General features: G+C 34.7%; 1 protein-coding gene across 2 annotated transcripts in view; it reads right to left on the reverse strand.

Annotated features, from left to right (window-relative positions):
• LOC137627428 (lachesin-like) overlaps positions 1-17,500 on the reverse strand; it is an 813,447-nt gene that overhangs the window by 58,635 nt on the left and 737,312 nt on the right. For both annotated transcript variants that reach the window (XM_068358515.1, XM_068358514.1), the window contains exons 7-8: positions 16,178-16,383; positions 7,227-7,308 (exon numbers count right to left, since the gene is read on the reverse strand). In XM_068358515.1, the coding sequence (XP_068214616.1) occupies positions 7,227-7,308; positions 16,178-16,383 (288 nt within the window). The remainder of the gene's footprint in view (positions 1-7,226; positions 7,309-16,177; positions 16,384-17,500) is intronic.

Genomic DNA, 17,500 nt, shown 5'->3' on the forward strand with positions numbered 1-17,500 from the left:
TGATAGCTGAATCGTGAGTTTGTAACACGTGGTTATTTTAAATGAACATATATCACAAGCACACGTGATTTTAATCAATGTAAATATCACCCACGAACGGCATTTAATACCGAATTCTATCTTGGGAAAATATATCCACTTGGAATTCATTTTATGGTAACAGATTCTGGCCGGGTGGAGATTCGAACCCCCACCTCTGCGGCTGGAAGCTATGCCTACAGTGACTCTACCGAGTGAGCTATCAGAGAGATTAAAAAGTTTATGACAAATCTCCATACATATTCCTGTCGAATTCAGGAATCTGTTCATAGACTTGAAATAAACCCATCTCCAGCATGATAGCTGAATCGTGAGTTTGTAACACGTGGTTATTTTAAATGAACATATATCACAAGCACACGTGATTTTAATCAATGTAAATATCACCCACGAACGGCATTTAATACCGAATTCTATCTTGGGAAAATATATCCACTTGGAATTCATTTTATGGTAACAGATTCTGGCCGGGTGGAGATTCGAACCCCCACCTCTGCGGCTGGAAGCTATGCCTACAGTGACTCTACCGAGTGAGCTATCAGAGAGATTAAAAAGTTTATGACAAATCTCCATACATATTCCTGTCGAATTCAGGAATCTGTTCATAGACTTGAAATAAACCCATCTCCACCATGATAGCTGAATCGTGAGTTTGTAACACGTGGTTATTTTAAATGAACATATATCACAAGCACACGTGATTTTAATCAATGTAAATATCACCCACGAACGGCATTTAATACCGAATTCTATCTTGGGAAAATATATCCACTTGGAATTCATTTTATGGTAACAGATTCTGGCCGGGTGGAGATTCGAACCCCCACCTCTGCGGCTGGAAGCTATGCCTACAGTGACTCTACCGAGTGAGCTATCAGAGAGATTAAAAAGTTTATGACAAATCTCCATACATATTCCTGTCGAATTCAGGAATCTGTTCATAGACTTGAAATAAACCCATCTCCACCATGATAGCTGAATCGTGAGTTTGTAACACGTGGTTATTTTAAATGAACATATATCACAAGCACACGTGATTTTAATCAATGTAAATATCACCCACGATCTCTCTGATAGCTCACTCGGTAGAGTCACTGTAGGCATAGCTTCCAGCCGCAGAGGTGGGGGTTCGAATCTCCACCCGGCCAGAATCTGTTACCATAAAATGAATTCCAAGTGGATATATTTTCCCAAGATAGAATTCGGTATTAAATGCCGTTCGTGGGTGATATTTACATTGATTAAAATCACGTGTGCTTGTGATATATGTTCATTTAAAATAACCACGTGTTACAAACTCACGATTCAGCTATCATGGTGGAGATGGGTTTATTTCAAGTCTATGAACAGATTCCTGAATTCGACAGGAATATGTATGGAGATTTGTCATAAACTTTTTAATCTCTCTGATAGCTCACTCGGTAGAGTCACTGTAGGCATAGCTTCCAGCCGCAGAGGTGGGGGTTCGAATCTCCACCCGGCCAGAATCTGTTACCATAAAATGAATTCCAAGTGGATATATTTTCCCAAGATAGAATTCGGTATTAAATGCCGTTCGTGGGTGATATTTACATTGATTAAAATCACGTGTGCTTGTGATATATGTTCATTTAAAATAACCACGTGTTACAAACTCACGATTCAGCTATCATGGTGGAGATGGGTTTATTTCAAGTCTATGAACAGATTCCTGAATTCGACAGGAATATGTATGGAGATTTGTCATAAACTTTTTAATCTCTCTGATAGCTCACTCGGTAGAGTCACTGTAGGCATAGCTTCCAGCCGCAGAGGTGGGGGTTCGAATCTCCACCCGGCCAGAATCTGTTACCATAAAATGAATTCCAAGTGGATATATTTTCCCAAGATAGAATTCGGTATTAAATGCCGTTCGTGGGTGATATTTACATTGATTAAAATCACGTGTGCTTGTGATATATGTTCATTTAAAATAACCACGTGTTACAAACTCACGATTCAGCTATCATGGTGGAGATGGGTTTATTTCAAGTCTATGAACAGATTCCTGAATTCGACAGGAATATGTATGGAGATTTGTCATAAACTTTTTAATCTCTCTGATAGCTCACTCGGTAGAGTCACTGTAGGCATAGCTTCCAGCCGCAGAGGTGGGGGTTCGAATCTCCACCCGGCCAGAATCTGTTACCATAAAATGAATTCCAAGTGGATATATTTTCCCAAGATAGAATTCGGTATTAAATGCCGTTCGTGGGTGATATTTACATTGATTAAAATCACGTGTGCTTGTGATATATGTTCATTTAAAATAACCACGTGTTACAAACTCACGATTCAGCTATCATGGTGGAGATGGGTTTATTTCAAGTCTATGAACAGATTCCTGAATTCGACAGGAATATGTATGGAGATTTGTCATAAACTTTTTAATCTCTCTGATAGCTCACTCGGTAGAGTCACTGTAGGCATAGCTTCCAGCCGCAGAGGTGGGGGTTCGAATCTCCACCCGGCCAGAATCTGTTACCATAAAATGAATTCCAAGTGGATATATTTTCCCAAGATAGAATTCGGTATTAAATGCCGTTCGTGGGTGATATTTACATTGATTAAAATCACGTGTGCTTGTGATATATGTTCATTTAAAATAACCACGTGTTACAAACTCACGATTCAGCTATCATGGTGGAGATGGGTTTATTTCAAGTCTATGAACAGATTCCTGAATTCGACAGGAATATGTATGGAGATTTGTCATAAACTTTTTAATCTCTCTGATAGCTCACTCGGTAGAGTCACTGTAGGCATAGCTTCCAGCCGCAGAGGTGGGGGTTCGAATCTCCACCCGGCCAGAATCTGTTACCATAAAATGAATTCCAAGTGGATATATTTTCCCAAGATAGAATTCGGTATTAAATGCCGTTCGTGGGTGATATTTACATTGATTAAAATCACGTGTGCTTGTGATATATGTTCATTTAAAATAACCACGTGTTACAAACTCACGATTCAGCTATCATGGTGGAGATGGGTTTATTTCAAGTCTATGAACAGATTCCTGAATTCGACAGGAATATGTATGGAGATTTGTCATAAACTTTTTAATCTCTCTGATAGCTCACTCGGTAGAGTCACTGTAGGCATAGCTTCCAGCCGCAGAGGTGGGGGTTCGAATCTCCACCCGGCCAGAATCGGTTACCATAAAATGAATTCCAAGTGGATATATTTTCCCAAGATAGAATTCGGTATTAAATGCCGTTCGTGGGTGATATTTACATTGATTAAAATCACGTGTGCTTGTGATATATGTTCATTTAAAATAACCACGTGTTACAAACTCACGATTCAGCTATCATGGTGGAGATGGGTTTATTTCAAGTCTATGAACAGATTCCTGAATTCGACAGGAATATGTATGGAGATTTGTCATAAACTTTTTAATCTCTCTGATAGCTCACTCGGTAGAGTCACTGTAGGCATAGCTTCCAGCCGCAGAGGTGGGGGTTCGAATCTCCACCCGGCCAGAATCTGTTACCATAAAATGAATTCCAAGTGGATATATTTTCCCAAGATAGAATTCGGTATTAAATGCCGTTCGTGGGTGATATTTACATATATATATATATATATATATATATATATATATATATATATATATATATATATATACTGTATATGTATGTGTGTGCATAAGGAGAGATAAACATGTGTGTATGCATAAATAGACAGATGAATAGATATATATGAAATTACAATACAATATAATTACCAAGTAATTATCCACGATACATAATTATTATTTTTATTTCTAGATCTAGCGAAGATGTAAAGGAATTTAAACATTCAACGTGCATACACATTTCTTTTTAATGTTGAAAAGAGAGGAAAATTAGTTAATAAAACAGGAAATGAATAAAGAAAAAACTACAGAAAATAACCAGGTATAGAAGCACTAATAACTTCCGAAAAAGTAATCCTGTATTTAGAATTTGATATAATTAACCCGGACCGAACCTTTTCCCATTAACTTCTTATTATTGTTATTATTTTTCATTGAAGTCTGTTTCTGTTTCTTTACAATAAACGTGACTTTAATTTAAATATTTACCAATCCAACCCTTCTTTTATTTCTTCTATATTCTGTTTTAACGGGTGGGTACCTTTATTGATATTCAGTCTTCATTAGGAATTCTCTCTTAGCTATCGTTTCTCCATCCAACATCATTGTTTCCTTTAATTTGTTTTTATTTTCCATCAGAATTTCCTTCTTTAATTTCTTCTATACTTTTTTCTGTTATATCAGATGCAAGAGCTTCTCACAGGCCGGAATTCCAGCTGAAGAATTGTTTTCGCTAAGAAGCCCAACAGATTCCCTTCATTCCTTCCACTACCTCCCCCTCCCCTTCCCGTTAACCCTCAAGCTGCTGGATCCCCTTACGAGTTTCTAAGGGCGTCCGCTGGGGCAGCATAACATGTTTGCATCCCTTATAACCTCATTAATCTAAAACCTATTTAATTAGGTCCAATACGACTTGAGGAGGATCGTTTACTTCGTTTGTGTCGAGTAATTAAGGCATTTTGAGTCAGTCTCTCTCTCTCTCTCTCTCTCTCTCTCCTCTCTCTCTCTCTCTCTCTCTCTCCTCTCTCTCTCTCTCTCGGGGCCTTTTCAAGGATTTAGCACTTTTCTCTATTCTTAATAAAGGTATGAATTGTTCTCTTTTATGTATTTTAACTTATTACATATATTTTTTTTTTGTTTTTCATTAATTTTAAGAAATGGAGAGATGAACATGAATTTTCTTATTCAAATTTTCTATTTCCTTATCTATCTATGTTAGTGAGCCTGTATGAATTATCAAATTATGAAGCTTAACTTAATGAATTAAACCTCGCAAGTATGAATTAATTCTGATGCGTCTCCACCGCATTACATCAGCTGCAGCATCCATATGCGTTCTCCCTGTCTCTCTACTGTCCGTCTACTCCCGGACAGAGCCGGCGATATACAGAATAATGCCATTAATCCCTGTCTAATGAAGAGATGATAATTCCAAGCTTGATCAGAGAGAGAGAGAGAGAGAGAGAGAGAGAGAGAGAGAGAGAGAGAGAGAGAGAGAGAGAGAGAGAGATAGAGAGAGAGAGAGAGAGAAGGGGGAGTTTTCAAAATCTGTAATTTAACGTCATCTTACTGTTGTCTCAAAATTTATATCTTTAAAATCTTCTTACATATTGTAGTTGCATCATCATCTTCTTCCTCTCTGAGTTATCATCATCACTATATGCCATTCGTATAATCTATTGCATATATAAAACATAACTCTTCCCAATTGATTTATAATTTAATATTAGTTTCACTTTTCACAAAACTGATCATCTGAGGTAACTTTCTTTGTAAATCCTTAGCCTACTGAATTAATTCTTTAATCTAACATTATAATTAATTCTCTCTCTCTCTCTCTCTCTCTCTCTCTCTCTCTCTCTCTCTCTCTCTCTCTCTCTCCTTCTTGCAGATATAGGCGCAGAGGAGCTACCCCATCTATTAGTGTTCTCTCACTTGCTGGTTCTACTGTCCGAATGAATATGCATGCCTTTGGAGGATAAGTGGGGAGGCTACCGATACGGGGTAGGGGGAGGAGGAAGTTAGGGGAGGGTGCAAGAGGAGGGAGAGGGAGAGGGAGAGAGAGAGAGAGAGCGAGTGGGGAGAGGAGGGAAATAGATATGCTGGAATATTGCACAAAATTATAACGCAACGTCCGATATATCGTTGATCTCTGTAATTGTATACTTCGACACCAGGCCTGCGGAGAGAGAGAGAGAGAGAGAGAGAGAGAGAGAGAGAGAGAGAGAGAGAGAGAGAGAGAGTTGGGGTGAATAATACAATTGATGTATACTTTTATTTTCTTTGCAATATGAAAAACAGAAGGCATTCATTTCCCTTTGCTGGTATATTTGCTGATTTACAGGAAAATAGAACAAAATAGTGAATGAAATAGCTGTACTTACCTTACCATTCATTATCAGGATTTAACTAAGTATATCTGTACCTATAAAGAAACACCTACTTATATATATAATTATATATGAATGAAAGCTTAGTCATTAACACACGTGATTTTCATGCTTTCAAATATAAATCTAAAAATTCTGTATAATATCGAATTCAATCCATTTTGGGAATATATGATAAGTGGATCTCCTTATGGCTAAGATTGGAACCCATGTCTTTGGCTCAATAGAGAAATAATAACTAGACTTTTAGATATTTCACTAATCAGAAATGAAAGTATGTGAGTAGCGGTGACTATTTTTTGCTATGATCTAGAGTCACCCCTGTTAATATATACTCTATATGTAAATATACAGTATGATACAAAATGCATAATTTACTTTGATGTGCAAGATAGGCAAAATAGAAAAAGAAATACAGGTGTACAGACAGAAGAATATTTGATACCTTTAAAAACTCTTATGTCTTTCCGGAAATAAATTCCTAATTAACAACTGACCTTTGTAAATAACAATCTCCATTACGTGTTCATTTTATTTTGCACGACGGCCGCCGTGTTCTGGGCTCCTTTGAGACCTTGGTTCTTATCGGAATCGAGCCGGGTACGAGTGATGAGGAATTATGGAGAATCAAGTCTCGGGATACCTTTGAATTGTGAAGAATATTCGAAATATTGCATTTCTTGATATATTTTCATATGCAGCGATGCTATGTTGAAAAATCATTCAATAAATGTCACTATCTTGTTTCAATTTGGAATGACCTTCATGAATGTGGATACAAAAAAAAAAAAAAAATAAATAAATAAATAAATAAATAAAAAAAATACAAAAGAAAATAAAATAAAATAAAAGCAATCAGCGTTTGGATGCAGTGAGAGAAAGCCAATTAAAAAAAAATACTTGGAAACAGATATCGTTGTACAGAAAGACGTACATATATTTGGTTATAGAAGATGAAGGGAGGATATAATGTTCTCAAAATAAAAAGTTATAAAGAAATATTTACCTTTTCCTATAGAGATAGATATTTACATACGTAGGCCGATAGACAGATAACATGTTCCTCTCTCATGCTTCCAAAATTCTTTACATCATGGAGAATTTCGAAGTTTTCTAACAGGACAAATACCATTTTCATACATTTATCTACTCGCCCATTGTTCATATTTCTCTTTTCCCGTTTAGTTTCCTTTCTTACTTACCATGTAACTCAACTGTTCCGTCGTTTTCACCGAAGGAGTTTCGGGAGTAACACAGGTATTTCCCAAAGTCATTCTTGTCAAGCTGAAAAGAGGGGGATAAAAAAAATAAAATTCATTAGTCTCAATGAAGGAAATGATTGCGAATGTTAATAAGCAACTAAAACATAGACGAGTCAAAATAGGAGATAATGACATTGACGTAAGTTTTATATTGATCTTTAAAAGAGCTATTTTCAGGTCATATTTAATTTCATATTTCACCTTGTTGGTTGATAAACCATGCATAAAGAGCATACAAAACATATAAATCCTACTTGAAAGGTACGTTACTCTAATATTTATCAACATGGGAGAATACATATTACTCCCAGTTATTTGGTCATTTTACATTTGCAATATATCTAGCATCATTACTCCTCCTAAGGGCTTCATTTCTCTCCACTATGGCCCCATTTGCATTATTTCCCTAGCACATAGAGCCACTGTTATGTTCAACGACAATAATGATTAGGCAGTGCCACATGCTACCAGCATGATATCAGTAAATTATGGACTGACTAACTAGTTTAGGTCATAGTAAAAGTTACGGCCATATCATTAAAGTTCGTATAAGATAAAAGCTGTATGGTAGGGATTTTAAGAAGTGGAACATTACACATGGACTGAATGAGGAAAAATATCCTTGGTTTTCCAACTTCACCTACTCTGGGACTCACTTCATCTCTCATCCTTCCATCCTCTGAAATATTTAGTTCTAGAGATTTAGATAAATTTTCTGGTTTTATTCTCTATATTCTATATGAAAATTCACTGATCATCTTTTGCATTTCTATCCATCATCATAACCTTAGTCTAGTTCATATATAATCCCAACCTCCTTCTCTTACAAACAGTTAGAAACTTTTTCACCATTGTCTACAGGTTCTCTTCATTATTCCAAAATTAGCAGTATATAGTCAGCAAACACGAGCCATCTCAAGCTCCTATATGACCCATCTACCCATCCCTATATCTATAATCCTTTCTCTGGCATCTTTCCTTACTCTTTCCATATATCTATTAAACAGCCAAGATGACATTATATACCAACCCAGTCACCTTCCTAACAGAAGACTTCAACTTATGCTTCATTTCTATCACATAAATTTTCCCTTATACCACACATCCTAAAAACTTTCCGTGCCTCTCTATTAATTCCATCATAGGAATTACAAGCATTAAGGTACAAAGCATTCAGCTTTCCCCTTTACTATGTGACATTCAGTTCTTCCACAACAAGTACTTCCTTGTCATAACATTTATCATTTTTTTTTGTATCAAACACTCTTTATTTTTTACTTTCTCAATTAAAATTTTATTGTAAAGTTTCCTTAGTGTATGAATCGTTTATACCATCGTAATTCTTAAAGTCTGATCCATTCATTCTGTTATGCATACGAATATCATTTAGTATGTACTGGCATCAAGTACTATACATGACAGAGAGTATAAATTTGAAATTAGGAGGAACGCTTGGAAAGTTCCGTTAAAATCTTGCCTCCTCTCTGTTATAACCATTGAATCACAAAATCATACAGAAAGTAAATAAATAAAAGAAATTGTGTATCTATATTATCAAAAGTAATAATGGCCAAGAATTGTGAGAAGAGGTTAAAATTCTCAAACGGCATACCAAGTCTAAGAAATACGTCCTTACTCCCTCTCGACTATGTCTGATCCAGACAAAGCAATTCCTTTATTGTTCCATGATCCTGTGATGACGCTCCTTCACTTCCAAGGGCTTTGTTTAATTCCCTTTCGTCTGTTTTCCACTCCATTCTAAATTACTTTCTCAAGAACTCACAGCAAAACGTCATGTTGATTAAATTTGACAAACTGCTGTGCGTTTGCAATTTACAACTACCATATTACTTTCTCATCTATGGCGGTCATGGATAATGCTATCAATAACAGAGCTAAAATTATTTGCAACTAATCCGATTCATACAAATTTCTTTCGATCTTTTAAATAACTGAAGTTGTGCACCCAATAAACGTAATTTTAGTAATCTTCCTTTAAACCGTTATCAAAAGGATAATAACCACCTGTTCAAGTAATACAGGTAGCATTGTATTATCAAGAACTAGGATATAAAATGAAACTTATTCGGCATTCAAATTCAATAAATGACTATCACAACCCAGAATGAAGTATGTGCGAATGAAATTACATAATATATATATATATATTATATATATATATATATATATATATATATATATATATATATATGTGTGTGTGTGTGTGTGTGTGTGTGTGTATATATGTATGTATATACACAGAGAGAGAGAGAGAGAGAGAGAGAGAGAGAGAGAGAGAGAGAGAGAGAGAGAGAGAGAGAGAGAGAGATGATAGAGAGAGAGAGAGAGAGAGAGAGATTATTAATGAATATATGGACTTGAGAGAGACAGTGTACGTGTTTCTCCAGGACACGAGACGGAAATTAAGCGAAGGATAAGCATGGGAAAGAGAGCTTTTGGTAAATAAAATGAGATTATGGAAAGTAAAATACCCCTATTTCTAAAAAGAAAGTATTTAATCAGATGGTCCTACTAGTTTTAACCTATGTATCAGAAACTTGGAGCCTTACGAAAGCCTTAGAAGATGAGCTAGTTATAACTCAGAGATCTATGGAAAGAATAATATTGGGAGAGCAAAGAAAAGCAAATGATATTCTAAAAACATGTAAGACGAAGAAGTAGAAATGGGCAGGACATATAATGAGAATGACAGATAATAGATGGGCATTAAGAACAACAGTATTGGTCCCGAGAGGTTGTAAAAGAAGCAGAGGAAGAAATAGAAGACAGTGGATTGACGAACTAAGAAATTTTTCGGGTGTTGACTGTCATAGAAAGACCATAAACAGACGCAAGTGGAAGGATATTCCTGGGGCCTTTGTTCTACAGTAAACCAATAACGGGTGTTCATGATGATGATGATGATGATATACAGTATATATTTATATATATGTATATATATACATATATATACATATATATATACATACATATATATATATATAAATATATATATTTATATACATATATATATATACATATATATATACATATATATATATAAATATATATATATATATATATTATATATTTATATACATATATATATATATATATATATATATATATACATATATATATATATATATATATATATATATATATATATATATATATATATATATATATATATTATATATTCCTACACGTAAACAAACACACACACACACACACACACACACATATATATATATATATATATATATATATATATATATATATATATATATATATATATTTATATATAAATAAATATATATATATATATATATATATATATATATATATATATATATATATAAATGTCTGTGTGTAAAATTTTTCTGATAATTTGTAAGTCTGATTTTGCTCATCTTTTTAGTGCTAGTTTTAAAAAATATAAGTTTAAGGATAGTGCTTAAGTTCACTATTCTTCCTGTCTAACAGTCTACTTTTAAAACGATGAAGGGGAAAGTCTGTGCTGGAGAAGCTTTTATCAGTAAGTGTGATTCAAAGGAGTGGGGTTTGCTTTTGCATCTCGCAACATCATTTTGATCCCTGACCAGGAACTGCCGTGGTTGGAAACAAAATTGGACTCTTGGACAGAAGGTGAGGGTACAAAAGGAGAACTTGCTGTTGTGTAAGAAACGTGAAGAGAAGTTGCTGGCAGAGAATGAGAAGTTGAAAAGTGAAAATGGGGTGATGCATAAGGAACTAAGAGAACTGAAGATAATTGTAGAAAGTGTGAGATAAGGATAAGAGAGAATGAGGAGTGAATAGGCAAACGAATGGGAGTTGTTGTGGATAAGTGGTAAGGAAGATGAAAGAGTTCATGGGCGAGGAGTTTCCTCTGATTTGGGTAGAGGAAAGGTAAGACTGATGTCCAGAATCAAAAAAGAAAAAAGTGCCAGGATGAGAGAGAGGATGATCATGAATGGGTGAACGCAGTAAGTAAAAAGGTTAATTAAAATACGATTAAGGATAAAAAAGCAAGTGTAGTGTTAGATGCATTATTTTCGAATTAGGAAGGACTTAAGAAGGAATCTAGGAATGAAGATGATAATGAGTGGACAGATGTACCTCGGGTGAGAAAACTGAACAAACCCAGTATTAGGGATGTATGTGAGTTTTCCACGAGTATGAGAGTTATTGTCACGCTGATCATGGTGATAATATGAGAGTTTGGGCTAGAGATTTGGGTGATTATATAACTAGATATTTGTTAACAATGCATGGGGTGATAACGAGTGTAGGGGATGTTACGTATGAAAGTTTGAAAAGTAAAATAATTGAACAGGCAGAACATATGAAAGGAAATGTTAAGTATAGGCGTATAAATTAGTTTGATGCGGTACAAAAGAATGTAGGCGAATCTATATCTATGTAGGTATGTCGATTAGAAACTTTATCAGAGAATAAGTATAGGGATGAAGGGATAAATGAGAGAAAGTAACTGATGAGGAAATTCATAGCTATTGTGCCTGAGAGAGAGAGAGAGAGAGAGAGAGAGAGAGAGAGAGAGAGAGAGAGAGAGAGAGAGAGAGAGAGAGACTGGCATGGGACGATATATTTAGAGATAGGTAAGGATTACGGTTGGATAGGTATATGAAAGAAAGCAAGAATGGAAATTTAAGAACTGGAATGTGCGATAGTGTGCTAGAATTTGGGAGCTCTAGTGAGGTCGTTTCATGTGGGCCAAAGAATATAACTGATAGTGTAGTAGATAGGAACATTATGGCAGATAATGGACAGAACCTGCAAGGGCGAATGGAAATAGGCTTTGGGGAGATAGGAGTGCTGGTGCTCAGCAATGTACTGTAGGTCAGGTAGTTATAGCCATGAAAAGCGTTCTAGGTTTAGGAAAGTGCGACATAAGAAAAGTGAATGTAGACGGGTATTGGATGCATGTTCCGAGTGTGGTCATCTTATAAGGGAGGGTAAAAATGAGAAAGCGGTGAAGTATCGGTGTGTATGACGGGCTATATAGAAAATTTGATACCGGGGTAATGGTACAAGTGTGATTTGCGACCTTATTGGCAAGGCTGGACATTATGCAAAGTATTGCAATGAAAAACATGCCAAGTAGGCTAAATGTGGTGTAGATGTGCATGTTGCAAGGATATGTAAGCAGAAGGGATTAAGTAAACCAGGGTGTTTGGAAAACTAGATAATAAGAGGGTTCAGGTGGGTGAATCTTGCTGTGTATAAGGAATGAATGTCATTAATGTTCATGAGGTGTAATTGTACGAAGATGAGATTGGGGGTATGGGCGTATGATTGTATAACTGCAAAAAACAATATGTAATGGAATCAAATTGGTTGGTTTAATTGATCTTGGTTTTGGTGTTAATTCAATATTTAGGAATGCATACGATAAGTTAAGGATTGTGTGTGACATCAAGAGTTGTACAGGTATAGTAAAGGGTATATGTAATTTGCGTAGGCCTGTGCAAGGAAAGTGTCCCGGGACTGATGATGGAAGATAATGAATATCAAGGGGTTGAGGGAACGAATGAGGAGAAATAGGAGGTATTTATAAGTGTAAAAATATCTAGCAAAAAAGTGATACGATTGTACAAACTAATGTGAATATGAGACAATTAAGAATGAATAGTAATATTTTGGGGAATTTTATTTGGATGAATACTGTAGAGTGAGTACAAAGGTATGGAAAGAAAAAACATAAAATTACACCTAATCGTTATTAGAGTAAAAGTTGCAAGGTGGAGCAGTCTCAAGATTACCAACAGTGACAGGTATAAATATGTAGTGGAAGGTATGTTGGCAAGTAATTTGGTGAAATGGAGAAGTCATATATATGATGGTATTATGAATATTCAGGAACCTCAGGTGTATGTAAGTTTGTTTTTTGAGAGTTAGGAGGAAGAGAATGCATGGTGAGGGCAATTACATGAGTTGTATGTATACTTTGTTTTACGTAGAGGAAAATAAGTACGGAAGGGAATGATTGCTTAAAAATATTGTGGGAGTAACGGTGACGAGGATCGTGAGGATCAAAATCAAAACAGCCAGAATTTGAAATAGCTCTTAGCGAAGATAGAACCCGCCCTCCCCAAATACCGGAGCCCCTAGCACTTTTCCATGCCTATTGCCAAGGAGATAGAGGAGCAGTGTCAGGATCCGGAGCGAATGGGCGTAATGCAGTAAAAATGCTTTAAAAGCCAGATTGCAGGCTGACCTGTACGAAATCCTACTGGAAGTATACAGTTGTGTATTGACTGTAGGGAGATCAATAAATTAAATGTTAAAGAACATTTCCCGATGAATGTGTATCAAATGGTGTTTATAAGAAGCATAGGATGAATGTATTTACCAGATTAGATTGAGTTCTTGCACAGGGGAGAAGAACTATTAAAGTTTCTTTTAAGTACCAATTGTCCTTTTCAATTCAAAACGTTATTCCGGTCTTGCTAAGGCGTTTGCTGCCTTCCAGAGGGCGATCAATATTGTTGTGGCTGAGTTTGATCGACAGAAGGTGACTGTTTTTATAGATGACATTTTGATTGCGAGTAAGACTGTTGAAAAACATATGAAGTTGCTTAGGGCGGCGTTCAGACGTTTAATAGAAGTTGGTGTGAAAGTTAAAATTGAGAAGAGTATTTGGTTGCCCATAGAGTTGGAATTTCTGGGTTATATGGGGGGGGGGGGGAATCGGGAATAAGGGAGAGTAATAAGTTTGTGGAAAAGGTGGGGGAATCCTCACGTCCCCCACCACGGACAGTGCGTGACTTGCAAGGTTTTCTATTAATCACAACTACAACAAGCAAAATTAAAATATTACATACTGATAAATTTATATTATGCATCTTCCAAAATGAGTAAATAATGATAATAAATGAACGTCCAAAAATATTATGGTGGCCTTTCTGCAGTCAATTAAAAAAGATACTCGTCGTAAGATATCTAAAAAAAAAATATAAGCAACAAACCTTCAGTTATTCATACAATCTACGCCTATACAAACTTTCATTTCACTAACTACCTCCAACATCCAGGCCCCTCCCCTCCCCCCCCCCTGTCTCTCTCTTTCCTTCTCTCTCTCTTGGAAGGATTTGGCAAACCAAATCAATACGTAAACGCCAAAAAACATACGATATTGACCTCTAACAATATATATATATATATATATATATATATATATATATATATATATATATATATATATATATATGTGTGTGTGTGTGTGTGTGTGTGTGTGTGTGTTTGTATATGTGCGCGTTTGTCTGTCCGATATAAGACCTGATCAAGAATGACGTCTGAAGTATTCTTAGAGAATATTTTTGTAAAAATTAAATAATTCCAAAAGAGAAATATAGAATCGGGTATGAAAAAAATCCATGTACTAATTCAGTACCAAGATGGACAATAATATTATGTAACTTATTAATCTTCAAGAGTGAAGCACCAAATGTTGCCTCATAAGTCTCAAACCTCGAAAGCTCTGAAATATAAAATATATAGGAACCCATGTGTGTACACTATGCAGAGAACAGACAACGATTTTTCCATATGCTACACTCAAGTCACCGAATCACAATTCAGAAAATGCATTTAGCATTAGATAAGCTTTTCATTATAATTTTAGCTTTGATTGGTAAACTCTCAAGATACCATTAAAACTGGAGTTATGAATATATATACACACACACACATATATATATATATATATATATATGTATATATATATATATACATATATATATATATATATATGTGTGTATATATATACATATATATATATATATATATATATATATATATATATATATATATATATATCTGTGTGTGAGTGTGTGTGTGTATGTGCGTGCGCTTGGACCACTTTCATTCAGAAAATATAAATGTACGAGAGCGATTCCTTAAACTGGAGAATATGCAACTAAGATTGAATGAGTGAAAAAGAAAATATGAAGGCGATTACAAAAAGTAGACAAAATTTGGAAATGAAGTATACAAGTTAATGAAACAGAAAAATATTCCAATGAATGACTTTTTGAATAGAATAAAATACACCGTAAGTAATTAAATATAAAAGTGAGCAAACATATACTTGGCAGATATAAAATTCAAGAACGAGTGAGTCTATCATTCAAAGAGCAATAAAATATAATTAGTGAAAGTTTCGTAAAAAGAAGAAAAGTATAGAAGAGAATGAACGTATGCTTAAAAGAGAGGAAAAGTAAAAGCAAGTGAATGAAATAAAAAAGGCAAAACTTAGTGAATGAGTATTTTGGGAATAGAACGGATAAAAAGGGTAAATATATTCTTCAATAAGAGAAACGAATAACGGTCTTATATACTTAGATCAAACAATATTTAATGATTAAATGTTTGTTGTCCTACTGAAAGACATGCCAGATAATAGAATATAGTTATTGTAAAAGACATAAAGTTGTGAGGGATGATGTGCTCAAGATAACTGGCGTTAAGAACTATAAGGAACCCGATAGTAAAACGTAAACAGTAGCTTAACTAGATATCATTCATGAGGTTATTTTTTCGACAGAATAGTGTTATTTAAATCCCAACTAATCTTCAAGAAAATAAAGAATAATTTATCAATTATAAAATAATTCAAGTGGGTTACAAAACTATAATTCAGTATGTATGATCCAATTTTAAGGTCTATTATATGAGATAAGAATAAATAAACACGACCCCACTATCAACTGTACCTGGAACCTTTTGGATTTGTGTCTTCAATGGAGGCTGGACATAAACATTATTCCTGAGAATGACTTTCATCAATACATTTTTCCATATTGCTCTCTGGATTCAACTTAGCGGTACCTCTTTAAAGACAACAGTCTAGTATGACAAAGAAATCTTACCTTATTAATGATGAGTTTAACAGTCGTCGTGTAGTCGTCATGATGGATCTCATCTAACTTATATTTGTGAGTCGACATGACCATTGTGTCGTTGTGCTTCCAAAAGGTCACGGCTCTCGGATATGCTTCGGTCTTGCATTCTAGACCCACTGAAGATCCACGCGGGGCTGACATCAGCTGGTTCGGTAGTAGCACGATCGGTGCAACTGTTTATTCGAAGAAAGAAAAAGGAGAAAACAAAACTTATAAGGTTGGATGAAATGTTATTAATATGTTTTCATATCTCTCAATCATAAACATAATCTAATAGGAATGACTTGACACTTACTTCAGTTACTTACCACATACATGTAAATATGTATGTATATATACACACACATACACACCCACACGCTATATATATATATATATATATATATATATATATATATATATATATACTGTATATGTATATAAACACTATATATAGGCATATACACATATACTACATATTATTTAATATATATATATATATATATATATATATATATATATATATATTAATATATAGTATATGTACGTATATATACACACATATATATATATATGTGTGTGTATGTATGTATGTATGTATGTATGTATGTGTGTGTGTTCTTATTAAGGCTGATCGCAATGTATAAGTGGGATCTTGATTCTCACTTTTCATGTTATTTCCAGACTAATATTATACACCTTTCATACATATTAACTAACAATAATTTTATTTTTCGTAAGCGGCTTTATATGAATTATTAAAAAATAAAACCGTTCAACAACATTTTTAACCCGTTTAAAATTCTGATGTCTTCCTTACTTCTGCTTAGAACTGTTTAGGAATCTATTTTATGATCTTTTATCTACAGCTGCTGGAAAATAGTCTGACTAACAGAAGGTATGGTATAGAGATCACATAATACAAAGAGACAGCACGGCACATAGGTTGGACACACTAAAGATAGTGTAGAAAAGTAAAAAAAAAAAAATTATGGCGTTATGATAGTCATATATACTGATTTTCGGTTATAGATTCGGCAAAATAACTTTTAGAGGCATGGAGGTTACGCCCAGATAAGCTGAGGTAAAAATGTCAGACAAAACGGTTTTTGGAAACAAAACAGGGGCAAAGAGGAACTAAGGAACAAAGGTCACAGAAGCAGATGTTGGAGAACCAAAGTCAGAGAAGAGACATAAAGGTAAAAAAAAGGCAGACAAATGGATCCTTTAGTAAATATGTCAAACAGAAAGATGGTGAGGGACAATAGTTGGACAAATTATCGAGGTCAGACAGGTATAAGGATACCAGGG

This window comes from Palaemon carinicauda, chromosome 35 (assembly GCF_036898095.1).
Source record: "Palaemon carinicauda isolate YSFRI2023 chromosome 35, ASM3689809v2, whole genome shotgun sequence".
NCBI classification, from domain to species: Eukaryota; Metazoa; Arthropoda; class Malacostraca; order Decapoda; family Palaemonidae; genus Palaemon; species Palaemon carinicauda.